Source organism: Calliphora vicina, chromosome 1 (assembly GCF_958450345.1).
Source record: "Calliphora vicina chromosome 1, idCalVici1.1, whole genome shotgun sequence".
Lineage (NCBI taxonomy): Eukaryota > Metazoa > Arthropoda > Insecta > Diptera > Calliphoridae > Calliphora > Calliphora vicina.
In genome coordinates, this window is record NC_088780.1 from 135620710 (window position 1) to 135644378 (window position 23669).

Below are 23669 nucleotides of genomic sequence, written 5' to 3' on the forward strand. Positions count from 1 at the left end.
TACAATAATATTGTTATACTGAATATTTTTCTATAGAAAATACTGCTATAAAAACCATTTTCTATATAAAATAAATTATACTGAAGATTTTCTGTATTAAATATATAGAATATATACATGATTTTTACAGAAAATTAAACATTTTCTGTAGAAAATATTGTTATACTCAAAAATTTCGATGAAAAATACTGTTATACACAAGATTTTTGGGAAGATATGAAAAATTGAAAGAGAGAGTCCTCTAAAAAGAGTCAACTCAAAATTATATGTGATTTTCTGTAAAAAAAATTGTTATTAGAAAATCATTGTGAGTCTATAGGAATTTGTAAATTAGTTTTCACACATAAAATACTGAAAATTGTTTGAAAGTGTCAAATGAGGCTCGGTAGTATCATGGTACTAATATGAACTGGTATCAACAAAAAAAGTACGATCGTATCAATCTTTCCATCACTGGGCACAAATTACCACATACACCCAGAGAAAAAATATAGTTGTGCATGTTTACTGTAACCATTTTAACATTTTTAAAAGTTTTTTTTTACAATATTATAGTCACTGTAACTATTTGTATAATTGTGGTAACCATAATATTGTTAATTTACGATTCACATGATTGCAGCAATCATATATATGGTTACGTTAAACAAGTATATGTTTGTGACAACCATATTTATGATGAATTATTATATCATAATATGTTGTTCTCAGGTTATGATATTCATATGCCATAGAACAACATAATATGGTAACTCCTTCATCATAAGAATGGTTGTCACAAACATATACTTGATTACCGAAACCATATGTATAATTGATACAACCATGTGAATCGTAAACTAACCATATTATGTTTACCGCAATCATATTGTTAAAAAACTTTTAAAAATGTTAAAATGATTACAGTACAATATTTTTTTTTCTGCGTGTACATTTGATTACCCATCCATATGTTTTTCTCAGCATGTGGTTGGATAATATTGCATTTACAAAATTTACATATAGATTTACAATACCTTGTTTTGATTTGTGTTTCATGTGAATTTCCTTGCAAATAATTTCAAGATTTTGAAACAAAATTCATGGCAAATATTTTGCTTTTCAATTTGTCTTTTGCATAAACAATTTCCCTTAAATTAAGGTCAATAGGAATTGAATTCAATAATTAAATTTAACAAAATTCAATTAACAGGAAAAATTATGTTTCATTTTATAATTTATCTTAATACATTTAAAACCAATCTTGAAATTTAATCATTATGTAAGTTGATTAATTTGTCATCTATTATTTTCACATTCACTTATTTCAACAATTAATTTTAAAATATTGTTAAAAATCACACTTTATTTTTTTGTCTACCATTCACTTTTGGCTTTTGTGATCATGTTAATTATTGAATATAAAGGATTTCCTTATTTGCAATCTGTCGGCATTAATACTTTGTTAATCGAACAATTGTTTGGCCAATAGATGGAGTTTTCCAAAGAAAATAATAGCCAGTGTAAGATAAGCTTTGGCCGAAACGAATGGCTTTACATTAACAATATTGTCTACAAAATACACTGAAACAATTGCATATATTTTGAAACAAAATTTTTTACCCATTCAACGTGTTTTGTTCAAGTGAAAATGACAAAATCAATACGGCCCATGGGTGGGTATAAAAAGAACACGATACAGTTGCTCACAAAAATTTAGAGTTTACAGTTTAATTTTTGGCATGAACCATGTCAGCGTATGATTAATATAGATCTACTATATTTTGTCTTAATTGCACTTAGAATTATTATAGAAACACATTAAACTGTAAGCCAAAACGAAATCGATCCAGATTTTTAATAAATAAATGCTTCTGTCTCAGTTATAGTTGTATTATTTGCATGAACCTTTTCGGCTTATGAGTAATATTGAACAATCCTAACAAGTATACTTATGAATACTAAACTTCTTTTTTTTAAATCATGCAATAGTTTCAAACCTTTAAATAATATTTAAAGACGCAGTCACGAATCTGAAAGTCGACATGAAACTTAAATTATAATTAAACGAAAAATTCAAATGGATTCTACTGAATTAAAATCTGCATGTTATTTCCAGAGTTAATGTATGTAAAATGATAAAATCCTTAAAGGAATAGATCTAAGTTTTCTTTTGAGCAAAAAAAAATGTAAAAAAATTTAGAAAAAATTCAAAAAAGTTTTAGATTTTGCCAAAAAAAATCTAAAATTTTATATCTTGAGTTACAAAACACTTATTTTGATATATATCCAACTCGAATCCCACTAAGTGACCAAATAGCTCTTCAAGGAAAATACCTAAGCTTTCTTTTAAGAAAAAGAGTCAAAAAAGTTTTTGATTTTGAAAAAAAAATTTAATTTTTTTTCGAATGATTGGAGAAATAGCTATCTAAACTATTTGGGACATATTTAGCTACGAACATTAGGTAATAAGTTGCATGGATGAGAAGAAACACCTCTTTGGGTAAAATGTCAAATTATGACGCCCTTTAACTCAGAGAGTTCTTGACCGATCTTGTTGATCGATCGAAAGACATCGATTTCAAAAGTTGGTTCACTTGACTTGAAATCCTCCATAATTATAAAGTGTGTCTCAGTAAGAATTCACTTTTGAGATAGATGTGATTTTTGTCACTGGATTGTAAAGAAGACATGTATGGAATAATATATTAATCAAATTGACCCCAACGCACAGAGGGATGGCTTCATACATTTTTTTGCAAAAATTATAAGGAGTGGTCGTAGAGCGCTGAAATTTGTCACCGAGAATTATATAGACCAAACTAAGAAAAAAAATAAAATTTTATCCAAATCTACTACGCCCACTGCCCATACAATCTAAAGAGATTTTTGCGCATAAAATTGTTCCTATCCAAGAAAAGGCCAAGAAATTTAGTACATATATTTTCTGAAACAAAAAAGGAACGCATGCCGAGTTTCAATAAAATCGGTCACGCCCACCGCCCACGAAACCCATACATAGATAGGAATTTTTTTGATATTTCGTTTATTATTCCACAAAAAATGTTTAGTTTTCATCCTGTTCCGAAAACTTCCTAAAACTATTTTTTTTTAATCGAAACAAGACAATGCCATCTTTCATTTTATTAAAAGAACAGCTTAGGGAACAGTGGGGAAATATTTTTTTCAATGGAAGATCAAAAATAAAATAAATTTTAGAGACTTGTAGATTTGGGCATTTCTTGTTAACGGTTTATGATATCCCCATAATTTTTTTTTTGTTTATGGAGAAATGTTATATTTTTCAAATATGTTAAAGGTAAATGGTATTATTAGGAAAATTATAGATATATAAACCACTGAATTGCGTGAAAATATAAGTAAATTTTTGATTAACAGCCTTGCATGGACTTTACTTAAATTTTTTAAAAATAAAATAAAACTTTTCTTAAAACTATAAATGCACATTTCATCTTTAAACATTTCTCTACAAAACTGCATCATTTGATTCAGATTTTTTGACACCAAAATCCCTCTGTGCAACGCACAAAATGACACTAAATTTTAAAAGCGCCCGCAAATTAGGTTGCATCACATTTTCTTTCGAGCCCTCGGATTTCTCGAAATAGGTATTTTTCCAAAATATTCAGGAATCGATACAAACGAAAATTTTATTTTCTCTAGCAAAATGTGTATATGGATGTTAGAGCCTTTTTTTTTTGGATGAAGGTTTTGGAAGTTGTTGTGAAAATTTTCGAATATTTGACTTTCTCATAATGAAATCGGAAAAGTTTCTTGGAATGACCCATAGAACAAGGGACCGAAAAATGTACAAAGGCGCATTGAGATTCCTTGAAAATTTTTCGGCCCCCAAGAATTTGTCAAGCTCTATTAACAATAATAATTCAGTAATTTAAAAGAGAAGTATGAAATATACGGCTGTATAGTGCTAATGATTTAAATATCATTAATAAATTAATTCTTTACAGCTCTTTAAATAACATTGAACTTTAACTTTTTATTTCAATAAAAACATTATTTTTTTATTGTACTTATGTACATACATATATTAATATATTAATAAAGAGTAGCAAAATCTTGCTCAATTAACTATAAATAAAATTAATAAAAAAAAGGTAGAAAAATTAGACTATAAATTGAACATTAGATTTTAATTTAAAATACATATGTATATCACTTCTGTTACTGTAAAGTTATTGAAATGTTAAATCAATTCTTTTACCAAAGTATAACAATCAATCCGACTCTCAATTTTTTTTAATTAGTGTCTCAAATAAAAGGGTACCGTGAGAATTAAGCACGTTTGTGAGAGATATAAACAAATCAAATTACTCGAAATTTTAACTTATAATTTTAGACAGAATAAATGCTCGTTATTTTACACATAATTCAAACAATTTTATCATACTTTTATTTCCAGCGTATTTTTTTACAATTAATTTTTGACAACAGAATTTAAATTTTTTTTTAATGAAAATCAAATAAAATTCAAACAATTTTATAAAACTCTGTAGGTCTGTTGAAAATTTTAAAGGCACCAAATACATATGTATATACATTTTTGTTACTAACACATATTTAGAGTTAGGTACTTTTTCACCAACACTTGTTTAGAGTTAGGTACTGTTGTCAAAGAGTCGGGCTACTTGTTCTACTTTGTCTTTTACATTTTTGGAAGACAATTTGTATAATATATTGGTATTTACTTAACTTAATATTAAATCGTTTGTATATATTCCAAAACATTATTAAAACCTATGATTATGATTTCATTGAATTTGTATATAAATACTTACCACTGTTTCTAATTAATAAATTTTAAAAGCAACAATTTCTCTAAGTGTTTAAAAGCAAGACAAGAAAACAATTCAACGAATTATGAATATATAAATAAATATAATTTGGTTACATATACTATTGTAGTATTGCAACATGATCACGATGACGATGATGCTGAATTAAAAATAAAATTGAATTGAATTGTTGTTAATTGTGTATGTGTCTCTATTACAGGCATAACATCATACGAAATTCCAAGTGGTCACTCTAGCTATGGTCCACCATCAAAGCCACCATCGTTTAGCAGTGCCACACATCAGTATTTGCCACCATCCGGTTCAGGTGGTTATACTGGTGGTGGAGCCGGTTACGGTGGTGGACATGTAGCATTCGAAGCGCCATCTAGCAATTATTTGCCAACAGCCTATGGACCAGATGGTGCGTATAAAAAATAAATAAAAAAAACTAATGTTTATAATCTAAAATTTGTTGGTGTCGTTATGATAAATGAACGAAAAATTGGTTTTATCATTTTCATTCTTTGTGGTGTGGCATCAATATATAATGATCATATTAAGCAGTCATTTAACTATTTCATTCATTTATACTCATACGAGTACATTACAAACATAACGACGTCCCAGGAACTGACTGATCATTATCATCTACTAGTCAAGCGTATAAATTCATGCTCAGACATTTCATTTCTATAATTTCTATTCATCTTCTTTTTTTTATTTTTTTGGTTGCAATTTTTTTCATTTTCATTTCCATTTTCATTTTATCAATGTTAAGCCAACTTTGTTTGGAAGCCATTGTATTTGATTTAAATGTATTTATTTATGTATATTGTAAATATTTGTATTTACTACTTATTTTTGTACATATCTTTAAAATGTCGTTTAAATATTGCACATATTTTCATTCGACTAAATGATTACTTTAGATTGTGTAGTTATTAGTTTTATCTTGATAGTTTACACGCCTTGATATACATATATTATATAATAGATATGTAAATATTAGCTTTTATATATTTCTATATTCACCAATCTACCTTATTACCATTAATTCATTCATGCATTCCATTAACAAACTATTCATTCATAAAGAAAACACCCACCTTCAAAACTTGTATATATTAACAATTGTTACATATAAAACTATTTTTTACCAATACCTTATCATCGTAGTCATTACCGTCATAATCATAATCATCATCGTCATTCTCATCCATCAAAATCTGTAGGTTTGTAAAAATTTTTCTCATCAACATTACTGTCATATACATTCAGTAAAAGTTATCATAAACATTGAAAAATGTTCACAGTAAGACAGTACTTTAAAGTAATGCCGTCTTTAAAAGTGTTAAGATTATTAGTTATTAAGCTAAATATGTTGTAGTGGATAAATATCTGTAAATAATTAAATGAGTACTGGATTATTTAAATTCAATGTTCTTTATATAAAAAAAAAAAGTTTTGCTGAAAGAGTAGTTAAAATTCAAATAGTTCCTTTATTATACAAATATAAATGGTGAATTGGTTAAATAAGATTGGTATTTGAATAATATCTACATAGAGAAAACAGATTCTTATTAGCAAACGAATTTAGAATCGAATATAGAGTGATCAAATATTCGACATATTCCAAAAACCGGTTTTCAAATAATTCGAATTTCAATTTCAATCAAAAACCGGTTCGAATAACCGGTTTTTACATTTTTTGTCAATTTATGAATTGAGGTATAAATTAAGCTTAAATATTTTTTGTATTAAAACTAATTAAAAAATCATTCAGTCTTTTAAAAATTTATTATATTAATATAATATTAACACATACTAATAGTTAGTTGTATTTTTAAAATAATATTTCAAGAAGAGAATACAATTTAAATGATTTGAGGACACACGATTCCTTAATTTATTTTTGATTAAAAAAGTAACAAAAATAACACGTTCATTTATAGTTGAAATTGCATTGTATAAAAGATTTACTTCATTTTAACTTTTTGAAAATTTGTCCAAGTAATTTGCTATTTGTTGCAATACTAGTTTTTTTGTGTGGATTTCGAAGTTCTTTTATTGTTAACCTCAGCTGAGCTTCTAAATTTTGCGAGTCACATTCAATATATTCTAAACCTATATCTACGTATAGGAAGCTGGAACGATTAAACCTTGTTATTAAAATCTGTAGTGACAATGGCAGTGTTACAGTATCAATGACTTTTTATGATATCCACCAATTTAAAAGACACGCGGTTGGTATGGTTATACGAAGCTAAATCAAACATGCGCCAGAACGATACGCAAAATTTTCGAAGTTAAAAACAAAAATGAGCCAGAAATAATGACAATGACGCTCGACTGCGCCTAGTCCTTGATGTAAACTTGTTAATAGCATTCAACATGAAATCATAACACACATTTAGAAGAAAAGTGTTGTTTAAAGTAATCGCTAATTATTAAAAGTAATCGCAGAATCTTAAAATAAATAAAAAAAAATATTCGATTTTGTCGAATAATTCGAGACAAAAAAACCGGTTTATCGAATAACTCGAAAACCGTCGTTTTGTAAAAACCGGTTTAAAAAAACCGGAAAATTGGAAAATCGAATAATTCGGTTGCACACATAGAATTTTTCGGTTCTATCAACAGAAAGTCAGTTGACAGAGAAGAATTTTGGTTGCAGCAATAAAACTTTTGTTAGCCCTTCTAAAATTGTGTAGCCACAACTGTAAAATTCGGTCGATTGGCAACAAGTTCGGTTGCTACTATGAATTTTTTAACCAATTCATAAGAAAAACATTTAGGAAAAATATTGAATCAGTATTGAAAACACGAAATTGCTGTTGTAGCACTTTTATATACAAATAGTATTAACCCTAGGAGGTATAACCAGGTCTGTGCAGACCTTTGGCAGTCAAAAGTATATATAACTTTTCGTGTTAGAGAAAAATCCTGAAAATCATGACTTCCTGGAGCAACATACTCCGGACACAATGAGCAAAAAATCAAACCGATTGTGTTTCCGGGTTAGGCTTAATCCAGATTTTCAAACATTTTGGTTCAAACGTTATAACCAGGTCTGTGCAGACCTATGAATAATTTGAACGTTAATAAAAATTAAAAAAGGAAACTATACTTATGGTAGCTCTTTTCTATGTATAATGTAAGGGGATTCACACATTAATAATGCATGTGCATAATTGTGGCTTCATTGTATGTATTGCAAAAAGCCGGTTTGTTTACAGCATTCACATTCCAGGTATTCGTGCTTTGAATGCCGAACAAAGAAATTTTAACATACTTTTAGGAGTCCTGACTATGTATTTACATACAAATCCCATATAGGTCTGCACAGACCTGGTTATACCGTTTATCGCCAAAAAATCCCTATACCTCCGAGGGTTAAACGTTTTCACCTAAGAATCCTTTCCTCTCAGTACATTACAGTTAGTTCTATTTATAAAAAAAACAAAACTACGTATCGTGATTTTTTTTTTCAATTGATACATTGATTATTTTTATTTATTGTTTTATAAATGCACTAGAATACGAGTCATAGAATTATCTAGTGTTCTCAGCCTTACGTACCGCCAATCAGGCGTTTTCAATTTTCAGGTTTTCAACTGAATTATACTAATGTTTTGCAGAATAAATAAATCCTCAAATATTCTCCATAACATTAAGAACTGATGAACGTATCGGCGTGTTCATACCAGAGAATCTATATTGCACAAATCAGATCTTAGGTGATGTGGAAACATGGATTAACAATTTTAGTTTGGACTATAAGGACTGAGATCGAAAAAATCTTAAAATCTTAATATAGTATGTTAATAAAAATTAAACCATTAAACTTAAAGTTTTCATTTTTTTTCTTTGATTGAAATTATTACAGAATTCGAACAGGTAGTCTATCTCCGTTTAAAATCTACCACACTTTTGGACACCTTTTTTGTGCTCTTCAATTCTTTTTTAACAAGAGCACAATATCTCTCCACTGGCCTTAGCTCCAGGCAGTTAGGAGGATTTACCTCTCTTGTTACAAAAAACACATTATTGTTCTTGTAACACTCAAAACCTTGCTTACCATAGTGTCAGGATGCCAAATCAGGCCAAAAATAAGTGAACACATTAGGAAGTCATATGAATATTCCTTGTAAACATTCCTTGATGTAAATTTCGGTATTTATAGAGCCCTTTGTAACAAATGTTTGGTTTCTTTTGTCGCTATTGCATATTTCTCGCCATGCCAAGAACTTTTTGAGAAAAATTTCTCCAACATTTCCTCGAGTATCTGCAACATAAAAATATTGACCCGGAAGCTGCGAAAAGTTTTCCATACGTACGTTTCGTCATCCATTATGCAGCAGGTATATTTATACCCTACACCACCATTGTGGGGAGGGTATTATGCGTTTGTGCAGATGTTTGTTTGTCCGTCCGTCTGGCTGGCTGTCCATGTAAACCTTGTGCGCAAAGTACAGTTCGCAATTTTGAATATATTTCGATACAATTTGGTACATATAATTTTTTGGCCCAAGGACCATTATTTCACCTAGCCCTCATACAAATGTACTCCAGAAATTGAACTTTGTCTGCGAAAATCAATTTAACGAGCATAAAGCTCTTACAAATGTTGGTATAGACATAAATCACACGACCTAATTTCATGGCAATTGGTCCATAATTAGCCATAGCTCCCATTAAGGCCCTCTTCCGAAAATCATTCACGAAAATAAATTCCCGAAATTTTGAAAGAAAAATATTTTTGCTCATTAACTTAGTGTAGGGTATTATATGGTCGGGCTAGACTTTCTTATTTGTTTTTAAATTGCAGTCAAAGGTCAAGGAAAATTGCTTAATCGAAATAATTTAGTGGTTTTTGACTTAGAGTATTATTAATATTTTCCGGGAATGAACAAAAAGAGTTCCCGGAAATTAGAATTTAACTTGTGATCACTGTGTCCAGCCAGAACAGCAAATATATGGCACTAATTTTAAAACAAAAATTCCAAAAGTCTTCTTACTCAGTTCAAAACTTTTACAAAAATGTCTCAACTCTTTGCGGATCTGTCCATATTGTTTGAATGTTTTCTTTGCCATTTTTTTTTGTGTTTGATTTGTTTTTACTGCTTTAATCCACCGGTAATTGCAAAATCACACAATAAACTTCCGATTGGATATTTTGCATGAGTTGTGGCGGGCCATCGATGTTTGTGCATGCGAAGTCTATGAAAGTGAAAGCATAGTATTTTGGCTACCGCTGGTAGTATAGTTTGTTGCTTTTCTTATTGTATTTACTGTCAGTCACTCATTTATTTACTCACTCACTAACTAACTGAATTGTAGTGACGTAGTTAACATAAAGATGTGTATGGGTTTGTGCAAGCAACCATTTACATACATACTTACGATTGCGTGTTTTGTGTCAGACGTGATCGCAGCAGATACAATAGATACTTATAGATACATACTTACTTAGTAGGTATTTGATTTAAAAATGCGGTTTAAACGTTTCTGTTTATTATGTTTTTATTTTATTGTATTTTCGTAATATTTATAGATTTTATTAGCCATGTTTGGTAAGTTTGTTTGGTCGGTCTACTGGTGCTTGATATTTGTTATTGAATTTCGGCTACAATGTTTCGTAGTTTTTTTTTTGTTAAATATTATGCAATTTTTTTGGATTAAATATTATTTTAATGTTATTAAAATATTTCCTGTTAAACAATTTGCAAATAATCAAATATTTACATTGAGTAAATGTATGTTTTTGTATGTAAATTTCGTATGTAAAAAATGGCACAGTGGTTAGAGTTTTATTTAACACTAGTTTCATAATACTTAAAGAGTTTAATGTTTTAATTATGTTTTTAATAAATTGTTCATACAGTATCGATCACAACATATTGGACGGAATTCGGCTTATAATCTGTTTTCAATTCCAAAGAATATAAAGATGCACTCTAAGATAAAAATTCATCCTCAGTATTATTAAAAACGGAATTTTACTTCAGCAGTTTTTATGATATTATTAAAAAATCTAACAAAAAGTAAACGATCTAACAAACGTAAAAAAGCAATTTTTTGTTGCATAACCGCAATTCTCAACAAGTAAGAGTGTTAAATTCGGCTGGGCCGAATCTTGTATACCCGCCATCAATATGTGACAAACTATTTTTTTTCTGATATGGGGATTATATGGGGGGTAGGGTCAATTATGGACCGATCCTCACAAAAGTAAGTAGAAGGATTTAGATGCATATAAGACTTGCTTATATCCAATTTCATCACGATATTAATTATTATAAGAAAGTTATGAATTTTCTGAGGAGGACCTTGTATGGGGTATATTGCCCAATTTTCATCATACATTACAATTTAATTTCAGGGTACCTAGAACTAATCTAGGTACCCAGTCATAAATATGTTAAAAAATATCGAGCCCTTAGCGCCAAATTATCGTAAACGACAAAACACAAGTTTTACAGGAAATGGTTTTTTTTTTTTGATTATTTTGAAATTTATACATAGAATTAAAAATGTTATGATGCGATATAATATAATTTCGTTCAAGCTATTTGTCTATTTTTCAAAAATATTTATATCTTTTGACAATTAAAAATTTATGGAATACTTTATAGAAAAATATGACAAAAAATGTTTTTATTGGATTTTTGCATAGATACAAATTTTTCGAATTGAAATTAAATTTTTATTTATAAATAGTTTTTAATGAAATTTCACAGATATGTAGATTTTTCTATTTAAAATGGAAAAATAAAAACGAATTTTGAAATTTATTATCAGCAATCCCGCAATTCCCAAAAAACGTTGAAAAAATTCCAAAAATGCCATACCATGGTCGGAGTTATCGGGACCCTTTACAAAATAATTAGAATCATATTGAGCCACTTATAATCGGTTACTATATTTTGATATCGGATACGCCAATTGAGAATTTTTGCCCTAAAGTTTTATTTGACATAAAAAATAGGTGTTTTTTTAAAGGACCTGGTCCCCTCTGTAACAACAATTTTGAAATTGGTTTTCCTTTAAAATAGTTTATCAAAACATAGCTTTCAGAAAGTAGAAATTCCTTATACATCATCTTAGAAATTTTTTGCGATAACTTAAAAAGAAAAAAAGTTCTTTTTTCCCAAAAAAAATAGCGAAAAATCGCTTTTTAAAAATTTTTTAAATTCAAATGCATATAACTTTGGACTTGGTCATTACTTTTAAACAGTTCTTTTTGCATTTGACACATACATGTGTTGTTAGTCCAATAAAGGAAAACTGGAGAAAATCGGGAAATATTTGGATACGCTGTTATCAAAAAACTGGAGTAGGGTGGGTAAAAATGTTGAAAATTTAATTTTCAAATGCGAATATCTCCTAAGCTGTAATAGATAATTGATAGCTACGACGAGGATTTTTGTAGTGCTCGATGAGAAGATTCTACATGTATAATGTTTTTGAAATCGGAACTCAAACCAAGAAATAATATCGTTTTAAAAATGTAACATACCCGAGGTGTCCTACTTTGAGGGCCCCTGGTGGACCCATGAGCTCCACGTTCAAAACTTAAACTCTTCAACACTTCTTCTTTGCGCATGTGAAATTTCATTCAAACTAATCTAAACATTTAGAAGTTACAGATTTATTTCCCTCTTTTTTTCTATACCACTGTGTGTCGCTTACGATAAAATTTATTTACTGTAAAATATAAACATTGACTTACGATAAAATCTTACCACCTATATTTTTGATGTTATTAACAATTTTGATATTCTGAGAACGCTAAAATATCAGTCGGTCCATAAAATTTTAATTTCTGCAATAAAACAAAAATTTTAAAAATGTCGCTTACGATAATTTGACGCTAAGGGCTCGATATACAGTGGTGGTCAAAACATATGCAACCAGCAACAGAATTTTACAAAAGTTGTTTAAACTAGTTTAAGATGTAAACAAAAATATTCATTTGCTTATAATATTTTTTAATTAATGCTTTAAAAATAAGAATATGAAATTTAATTCAGAATTTTTTGCATTGAAAAGAAAAAAAATTTAAAAAACTACGTATGGGTTGATATTTCATTGGCCAAAACATATGCAACTAATTGCTTCTAAAACATTTCTGTCTATAAAACTTAATATTTCGTGGCAAATCCTATATTTTCAATGACGGCCTTACATCGGCAAGGCAGTGAAGCTATCAAATTGGCAATAAAATTTGCAGGAATAGCGTTCCAAGCATCTACCAATCCTTGAAACATAATATCTGAATTAGTACAATTTTCGGGGTCGATTCTTTGATTAACGATTTCCCAAATGTTCTCAATGGGATTTAGATTTGGTAATTGTGGTGCCCATTCCATTACCGAATCACTTTCTTGTGCTAACCACGATTTAACAACATGTGAAGAGTTATATTGGGGTCGTTATCGTGCTGAATAACTCATCGAAGAGGCTTATTATCCTCATAATTTGGAGGCATTACTGTTTCCAAGATGTCTCTATAGATAAATCCATCCATTATTTCATTAATTTAGAGCGATGGGCCAACTCCAGCAGCAGAAAAACAACCCCCAAACGATTACGTTGCATCCTGCATGCTTCACCGACGTTTTCCCTACGCGCAAAAACCGCTTATATCAAAACGTAATCAAAAGAAACGTTTGAAGTTTGCTATGGAGTATTTAAATTGGCCAGAAAACAAATGGACGACTGTCCTATTTAGCGACGAATCCGAATTTAATATCATCGGAAGTGATTTCATGTGTTACGTAAGACGACCACTTAACACGCGACTTCAAGCACGATACTGCAAAAAGACACTGAACATGGAGGATGCAACGTAATGGTATGGGGGCAGTTTTTCTGCTGCTGGTGTTGGCCCATCGCTCTAAATGAATGAAATAATGGATGGATTTATCTATAGAGACATCTTGGAAAGAGTAATGCTTCCAAATTCTGAGGATAATAAGCCTCTTCGATGAGTTATTCAGCACGATAACGACCCCTAGCACTCTGCACATGTTGTTTAATCGTGGTTAGCACAAGAAAGAGTTTCGGTAATGGAATGGCCACCACAATTACCAGATCTAAATCCCATTGAGAACATTTGGGAAAACGTTAATCAAAGAAGCGATCCCGAAAATTGCACTAATTCAGATATTATGTTTCAAGTATTGGTAGATGCTTGGAACGCTATTCCTGCAAATTTTATTGCCAATTTGATAGCTTCACTGTCTTGCCGATGTAAGGCCGTCATTGAAAATATAGGATTTGTCAGGAAATATTAAGTTTTATAGACAGAAATGTTTTAGAAGCAATTAGTTGCATATGTTTTGGCCAATGAAATATCAACCCATACGTAGTTTTTTAAATTTTTTTTCTTTTCAATGCAAAAAATTCTGAACTAAATTTCATATTCTTATTTTTAAAGCATTAATTAAAAAATATTATAAGCAAATGAATATTTTTGTTTACATCTTAAACTAGTTTAAACCACTTTTGTAAAATTCTGTTGCTGGTTGCATATGTTTTGACCATCACTGTATGTATTTAAACATTAAGCCTTAACTAGACCTTTTTTGGTTGATTTCATATAACTAATGTTATTCAGAAGATTTTTTAGAGTGATTCATGGAAGTGGACCTTAAATATGGACCGATATTCACAAAATTCACTAAGATGATTTTTGGATAAAAAAAAAATACAAAATTTTGGTTTGAAATCGATATTTATGTAGGTTATGTTTTTCGGAAGAGATTCTTATGTGGAAGCTATTATAAGCCGATCTTCATAAGATTCGGTACAGTAATACTTAAAAAAACGAGTGTTATTTATGATAAATTTCAACATTGTACATTGGGTGTGTTTACTGATATGTTGTTATGCACTTATCAAGAACAGCAACTGATAGCATCAATTGCAGAAATGTCAATTGTGCTATAGCACAACTACAGAAGTGTGTATTTTTGCTAGAAAAGTTTGCCAGCACAACAAAATAAAACGAATGGAGTGCAATATTAGCACGACAGAAAAACTGTGTGTGGTACTAAAGCACGAACATATATTTTGGTGGATATGCAATGGATTGTGTTTGCTACTAAAAATTGCAGACTAGCATTGCAATTTTAATAGTAATACGAACGAGCAGTATGAATATTTATATTAGCTGATTGTGATGAAATGAGATAATTTCATATTTATTGCATAGTCAAATGTAAGAAATATGTTGCTAGAGCTGAATATCGAAACTCTGGTATAGATATGTATTCGTATTTAAGTGATTTTGGCCAAAGGAGGAAGCCTATTGAAACTGGTAAATAGGACTTTATCTGTCATAAATACCTGATTTATATAAGTTTTATATACAATTCGATTCGAAATTGACCATAGCTAATACAAGGCCCCTTTCGTAAATTACAACGCTACGCAAATCGAAGATGAATTATCCATACATTTGTTTTGATTTTAATTTAATTTGTTAAGAGATTTATAATTTTAGCTGAAAAATTAGATTTTTCAATAAAAAAAAACACCATATTAACGACGCCATGCGACGCAAATCGAAAACACAGAAATTTTAAAAATACGCAACTTCGTTCTGCATCGTTTTGTAGCTGCGTCATTTTAAAATGTGTGTGATTTCGATGTTGCATCGATTTTGTTTCAGCTTCCGTCGCATGGCTTCAAAGCTGCATCGTTAGTCCTTCGATTTGCGTCATTTTGGTTTCAACTTACTTCGATTTGCGTCGTTAATATGAAAATGTTTGTATCGAAAAATCAATTATTTCAGCTAAAATTATGAATCTCGGAACCACTTAAATGAAAATCAATACAAATGTATGGAATTCGTGCTTCATTTCGGTTTGCGTCGTGTTTCTCCGGTCCCAATTAGCGACGCAAACTTTAACGAACATATAGTATAGAAGCAATTTTTGTCCAATGAAATGTTTTGCCTGACACTGTCATGCTGCAAATTTAGTTTTTAAGAAATAATACTTAATTACAAAATTAAATGAAAAATTTAATGTTAGAGTGAAAAATACTATTAGTACTACTCTGTAAGAATTTTAATTTTTTGATGAAATAAATATTGTAACGTCTACAAATACGAATTTCATTACAATTATACAAATTAAATATTTGAAGTGTTGAGACAAATAATAAACAAATTCTCTTTAAATAACTTTTAAATCATTATAAGTTTATTAAAACAGGTTGTTGTTATTACAAAATTATTAGATTATTCTCAGTAATTAATAATAATGTAATCTGTAGCAGCATACTTTTAAAGTTAAACGCCTTATTTGAATCTTTAAAGAACAGCCAGAACAGGAAATTAATTTTAGCCACAAAAGTATTAATGCTAAATAATTGTGGAAACATTAACAAGAAATGATAACTTAATATAACTAAGAAGGATATTATTAAGTCTTGTAATTAAGTATGATTCTAGTTAATAAGACTCTTGCTGTAAATATTTTCAACCAATTTTAATAGTTTAGAAAACAGAACCAAAAGAACAACAATTTTCATGTAAAATACAACCAAATTCAAATAATGTAAGTAAATAACAAGTCAATAACATGCATACCTACATACATACACATCAACAAGTTTGCATTAAAACATATACATACATATACACATTACACACACACAAAAACACATACAAATACATGTACATATCCCTCATACTTACTGAAAATCTAACAGTGCTAACCCAAAAGAATAAGTACTCAATGCTAAATATTAAACACAACCTAAATCATTATTGAAATCGATTTATAAAATGATACCGTATGAGATTTTCTCTTTTTTCAAACTTTTCTATGTTGCAACTACAACAACAACTACTCTCTACCATCATTAAAACAACAACAACAACAACAACAACAAAAAACACTAAAACACTTTTCACCACAACAATTTACAACCTAAACTGATGTTTCACTTGCACCTCAAATACAAAAATTCGCCACAACAGGTTCTACGGGTCAGGAGTTTAATATTTATGGGCGTCATCATAAATTGTCAGACGAAGAAGCACGCAAAGCTGCCATACAACTGCAGGAAATTCTGAATATGTTGCCCAATGGTAAAACCGAATACACAGCCTCCAAAACTGTTACCCTAGACACCTCGAACTCGGGCGGCTATAGTGGTAGTACTGGCTATGGCACCGGTACTGGTGAAAGTGTAGATTTAAATTCGTATGGTTTGCCAAATGATCTTGGTCCTTTAGAATCTCTCTCACACACCGAACAAATAACGGCAGCTTATGGCGGCAAAAACTCTTACGATTTGTATCATCAAATGCAAAAGCAAAAACAAACACCGGAAGAAGTTTATATAGAAAAACATCCCAACGAGGGTTACGACTATAAACCCGCTTACAAGGAGGAAAATCCCAATAACTACAAATATAACAACTATCATGCCTCGGGTGGTTCTAATAAAGATTCTTTAAAAGATATAACACCCATTATAGCTGCCCTGGAAGTGGCTCAAAAGCAACAACCTGCCAAAACCCAAGTTTCATATGCCGTGGAAAAGAACGTCCATAAAATTCAGGCTCATAACGGACCCGCCCAGTATTTACCGCCTGCTGTACAAAAAACTAAATATATTTACTACCAACCCACACCGGCCAAATACGAATATCACAGCCAATACAATAGGCCGGCCTATAATGGGCCTTACAAAGTAAAACGTCATACTATGGATGCGGCTCCAGCACGTCCCCAGCATAAGATAACGGTTTTTGCCGGTCATCCATTTCAAAATCATGAGACTCTGATGTACAATCCTATGATGGGTGATTTTTGAAAGTTTAAACGATGGAAAGATGAACAAAAATAAACTATTAACTCTAGTCTAAGTCATTTAGAGTATTCCTATGCATTTTTTTTTTTATAACATACATACATATTTTACAAATGTTATTTATTCATGGTCATTTTTGTAGTATTAAAATATTTATTTTTGTTTAATTTATTTATTTTTAGTTTTTTTAAATATATTTCTTTATTTGGCAATGATTTTAGTATTTTAAGTTTTATTCATATTTTTTGGCGAAAAAACTAAATTATAGCATAAAAATTTCCTTATTCTCCGAAATATGCGAAATATGTTATATGTATATAATTTTGAATATCTTCTGTCTTATAAATATCAAAAATTTCACAAAGTATAATTCTGTGGACTTTTAACAAAACAACTTAAGTGGAATTTTCAAATTTTGTAGGAATTTAAAGAATTTTGAAAGCTTTGTATAATTCGTTGAGAGCTTTTAAAATTATTTTAGGAGAAATAAAAAAAAAATAATTATCGATCAATTCAACAGAAAAACAAAAAATTTTAAAATTCCCCTTAAGTTGTTTTGTCAAAAAACCACAGAATTTTAGATCCAACTCGAAATTCATTTATTTGAAAGGCATGAAATGAAAATATATTTTGAACTATGATATATAAAATAGAATAAATGTAATCATGTTTCTAGTGTTTCTTAAATCCAATGATGCCAACTATTTCTGAACACATCATGCACTAGAAATCGCTTTCAAATGGGATCGTAAGTTAAACGTATGATCTTTGGGATAACAGAAATATTTGAAAAATAAATTGAAATTGGACAATTTCGAGTAACATCATTTGCAATTGTATTTCCGAATTTTGTATTTTATAAATTTAAATTTGTATTTCTATTAGAATTTTTATGAAATACAAATGGAAATTTCTGAAATACATATAATTAGAAATGTATTTCTACCTAAAAAATTTTTGGAATTCAAGTGGAATCTTTTGAAAAATATTTTGAATATCCTGAAATACAATTGAACATTTCTGAAATGATGAAGTCACAACCTTGATAAACCTAAAATAGGCCACTAAAGATGAAAACGCATATTTGTTGTCAGGATTATTAAAGAAAAATAATCTTAAGCGAGTTCAGTTCTGCAGCAGCTCTAGAGTCGAACAACTTGCCGTAATATTTCTTATAGGAGTTGGGTTGTTCATGAACAAACAAGTTCAATTCAACAATTCAGTCATGTGAGCAGTGTGAAGTTCTTTTCATTACTGTAGATGTTTGAAACTTATATTTTGTAGAATTTTTTTTAAATGAACAAAAAGAACAAACTTGTTCATATATTTCTTCTGAGCAAATATGAACAAATAACTCTAATTTCATAAAAACGTGGCGACAAAAGTTTTGCCATTTCAAAAATATTGAAATTTTAACGCAATTAAAATACGCCAACAATGAGTATCATGTTATCCATGTTAAAACCCTTTAACTTTAGCGCTTACTTGTCAACGCCTTAAAACAATTAAAATTAAAACAAATTATTTTTGTTTTAATTTTCACTACAGTAAAAAAATAAATTTAAATAATTTTTATTTTTAATTTTTTTTAATTTATTAGTGAAAAAATTTTAACAAATGATAATAAATTTTTTTTGGTGAAAAAAATAATTCGGTTTCAAAAATATTTTTTTCCGATTTTGACCCATTGTAGGTCCGACTTACTATGGCGTTATATATATCATTAGATATCCATATTGTCTATATTAATGACTTAGTAATCTAGATATACATCAAAAATAGGTAAAAATCAAGGTTGTCCTGGTATAAACTTATATCTCAGCCAGTAGTGGGCCGATTTTCTGGATATATTGACGCATGACTATTGTATGTAAGTTATTTGGGGGCTACGGAAAGTTGATTTCACCATACAGACAGGAAGACGGTCAGACAGACATGGCTATATCGACTCCACTATCCATAACGATCCAGAATATTTATACTTTGTTGGGGTCGCAAATGAAATATGTAGAAATTACAAACGGAATGACAAACTTATATTTTTAATTTTTTCATTTCATTTATTAAGTCAATGGAAATACAAATTCCTTACAGACTACGATTAAGTATAAAAATAAAATTAACAATGTTTTTGAAAATATATTATTTAAACTATTCAATTATTTTATATAAAAATTTGTTAAAGAAATATTTTGATGTGCAGAACTCTATTATTTGCGGATTAAAACAATTTCTTTGTTGTTTATATACATATAATTGTGAAGGGTATAACAATTAAGAGTGTTATATTCGGCCGTGCCGAATCTTGTATACCCGCCATCAACATATGACAATAAAATACTTTTCAGTTATGGATCGATCCTCACAAAAGTTTAGATTCATACAAAACTTGCTTATGTCCAATTTCATAAGCAAGTTTTTAGAAATTTTCTTGACAATTTTGTCGGTAAATTTCGGGAATTTCTTTATAAGTTTTGTTCTTAAGGCTAAAGTTTTATTTCCCCACAGATAAAACAGATTTTTTGTGAATTGTTCTCAAACGAATTATTCTATTATATCCAACAGAAAGTTAACACAGAAGAATCACGTTTAAAATAACCAAATTTTTATCACACCAATTAACATTGTTTAGCCACAGTCTAAATGACAAGACTGAATCATTTGAATAGCAATAAATTCAGTTATCCCAACTAAAACTATTTTCTCTGTGTGACAAAAACAGAAAAATGTTTATTAAAAACAGGCAAATTAACATTTCTACACGCAGAAAAAAAATATATTTATACACGTTTTTTAACAATATTATTAGATTGTGGTAACCATAATATGGTTAATTTGCGATTTACATGATTGTATCAATCATATATGTATATGGTTATAGTAAACAAGTATATGTTTGTGACAACAATATTTATAATGAATCATTATATCATAATATGTTCTCAGATTATGATATTCATAGGCCGAGAGCAACATAATATGGTAAGTCCTTCATCATAAAAACGGTTGTCACAAACATATACTTGTTTACTGTTGATACAATCATGTGAATCGTAAATTAACCATATTATGGTTACCACAATCGTATAAATAGTTACTGTGACTATAATATTGTTAAAAAAAAACTTGTAAAAATTATGAAATGGTTACATTAAATATGCACAACTATATTTTTCTCTGCGTGTAGTAGGTCGATTTAACACAAATTGAATTATTGAGATGCTTTACATTAATACTTCTAAGGATATTCATATCTAGAGGAAATAATGACAATAATATTGGTTTAAATTTGTTTATATAAATTCTGATTTGAAAAAGGCTAATTTCGAAACGAAAGAGCTTAAATCCTTAGATATATTCATTATTTAATTTTGACTTAATTTAGTATTAAAAAATGTCCGGAAATTCCTGGGATTAAACAGATTTGTTTAACATTTGTCGGGAATGAAAAAAGTCCGGAAAATTAGAAACAATACCGAATTTATGTGGCACTAAAATCGACAAAAAGATTAACACGTCTGGCAACTTGTCTTCACTAGTCTTGCTGTAAAGCAAAATTATTTGAAAATTGCGCCTTGAAGCAGACTTTAAATTTTAGTAATTTAATACAGTCGATAACAAAATGATCATTGCTACTTAGTGATGAGTAATAATTTACTATTTATATTAAAGATGTTCGTAACTTGTATTAAACATTACACTGTGCATGAAATTGACACTTTTTTTGGTTGCATAACATATATTCGCGTATCTTAAAAAGGTTTAGTTAATGGAATAAACTGAAAAAACCGAATAAAATAAAATTACCTTTAAGTAATGCTTAACTGCTGCATTTTCCAATTTTGTATTTCGTATTAAAAAACAAATAAATCAAAATTTTTCTTAAAAAAATTATTTTTGTTTGCCAAAAAAATGTATATTTCTAAAGTAATCTATTGCGGAATTTCGGTTTTTATAGTTTAGTCAATAAGCTAAACCATTTTTGAGTTACGCAATAATATATATTGTGCAACCTCCTCCATTTTTGAAAAATTACACACAAAACTATTCAAATACGAAAATTAAAATGGGAGGAAATTTGTATAAATTATTGTAACGAAATAATTTGAGGGGTTGTATAATTAAATAACAATTTATCAATGAAGTTTTTACCAATTTGGTAAACAGAAATTATCAAATAATTAAAATTAAATCTTGTGAAGCTTATCAGTGACATGTTACAGAGTGTCTAAAAGGAGTCGTTTCCTATCACAAGCTTTTAAGAATTTGTTACATTTGTTAATTGTCAAACAAGTAAAAATATCGCAGGTAATAAAAATGTATTCAAATGACATTAAAATCAGTTTGGATTAAAATTCAGAATAACTGATTTGCGGAACAATTTTCTCAAAACAATAATTTAACTGTTTAACCTTATGTCTTTGGCAGTGTTAAATATTATTAGTTTTTACCATACTTATATAAAAAAAATAAGTATTTAAAGAAAAGAAAGTAATAATTATTTACAATTTATTACTTTTTGTTAAATACATTTCTAAGCTTGAAATTAAATTATCTATATCAGTAAATTAAGTTCAATGTAGAGAATTGATTTTATATATTCCATTTAAAAGCTTTATATTCAAATGAAAATAAATCCTTTGTCTAGCTTAGTACTCTGAACATATTTGCGAAAAATTATGGTTTTTTCATGCACAACAAATGATCAGCTGTTAGTTTTAATTTCGTGCGAAAGTAGTGCTGCTTACGTTATTTCGTGTGGAAAAATAAGGTTGCCAGAATATATCACATGTTTTTAACAAAAAGAACAGAGTACTGTTTTTGCGAAATTATTTCGCAAATATTTTTTTTTTATGTAGTTTGACGAAATTTTCGCACGAAATTTTTAACAGAGTACTTAGCTTTAAACTGAAAAATAAAATTATGTTTTTAAATTGAAAATAACTATCTCTCAGCTGTAAGTATCACTTTATTTACTTTGCGTAGCTTTTAGAAAAACATTTTATTTAAATAAAATCTCTTAACAATAAATGTAAAAGCATTTTTTGACAATAAATTTCATTTTATTTCCCTTTTTTATTCCAGGTTATTATTACCAGTAAAATAAACGAATAAATTCCTCAACTTTAACTTTATGAAGAAATCTTTTATATTATCTACTTTTACCTACACGCTAACTACTCTCTAAATTTCCTACTAGGAATTTCAAATTTGAGTCAACATTTTCGATAAAAATTACGATAACTTTTGTATACTTTTGGTTTGTGGATGCGATGCTGGCTTAAACATCACTTTCATTTAAATTTAAGCCTACAAGTATGCAACGATCTATTGCAAGTTAAAATCATGTCAACACTATGCACTTTATACCAAATTCCAAATTATTTTCTATTATTTTGTAAGCTGGTGTTTTTATTCATTTACATATTTTGCCACTTTTCTCTTATTGTTTAATCCATTTCATTTTCCAGTCCATTACCTTTAAGTATTTATTTCAATATTTCTTGTTTACTGTTTTTTACCTTGAAAGATTTTATAGTCTATTGATATTTTTATTTTAATAATTCTTCTTTGTATGTATGTGTATTATTGATTAGTATTTTTTTAGTTATAAACAAAATGTATTAAAGAAAATATTTTTTTACACTTTAAATTATTTAATTGTTTTATTTTTTGTGGGATGCTGTAAAGTAGGCAATGGTTATAAGATTTGTTGGCAATCAGTGTGGAGCAAATAATTTAGATCGGCAAACAAATTTATGTCTACGAATTATTGAAGTTTCAAGTCAAATAATTATTTGTAGAAAAATGTTCTTCTTACTGCATTCATTTATATATAACTTTCAGATTGCCGATAATTAAGTATTATTCCCTGAAGCATTGTTTCTGCACATCCAATCGAAGCACTTTTTGAGGTTTATTTAAACGAATTTTTAAAACTACATTCAAATTAAACTGTATCCATGTAAAAACCCCTCATTAAATGTTTTCCATAACAATTAACGAAAAATGAAAAACCATACAAAAGTTTACTCTATA

General features: G+C 28.9%; 1 protein-coding gene across 1 annotated transcript in view; it reads left to right on the forward strand.

Annotated features, from left to right (window-relative positions):
- Positions 1 to 17633, forward strand: part of LOC135953083 (putative lysozyme-like protein) — a 40485-nt gene extending 22852 nt beyond the window's left edge. The window contains exons 4-6 of the mRNA XM_065502750.1: positions 5014 to 5217; positions 13531 to 13559; positions 16809 to 17633. Coding sequence (XP_065358822.1) covers positions 5014 to 5217; positions 13531 to 13559; positions 16809 to 17633 — 1058 coding nt within the window. The remainder of the gene's footprint in view (positions 1 to 5013; positions 5218 to 13530; positions 13560 to 16808) is intronic.
- The last annotated feature ends 6036 nt before the right edge of the window (positions 17634 to 23669 follow it).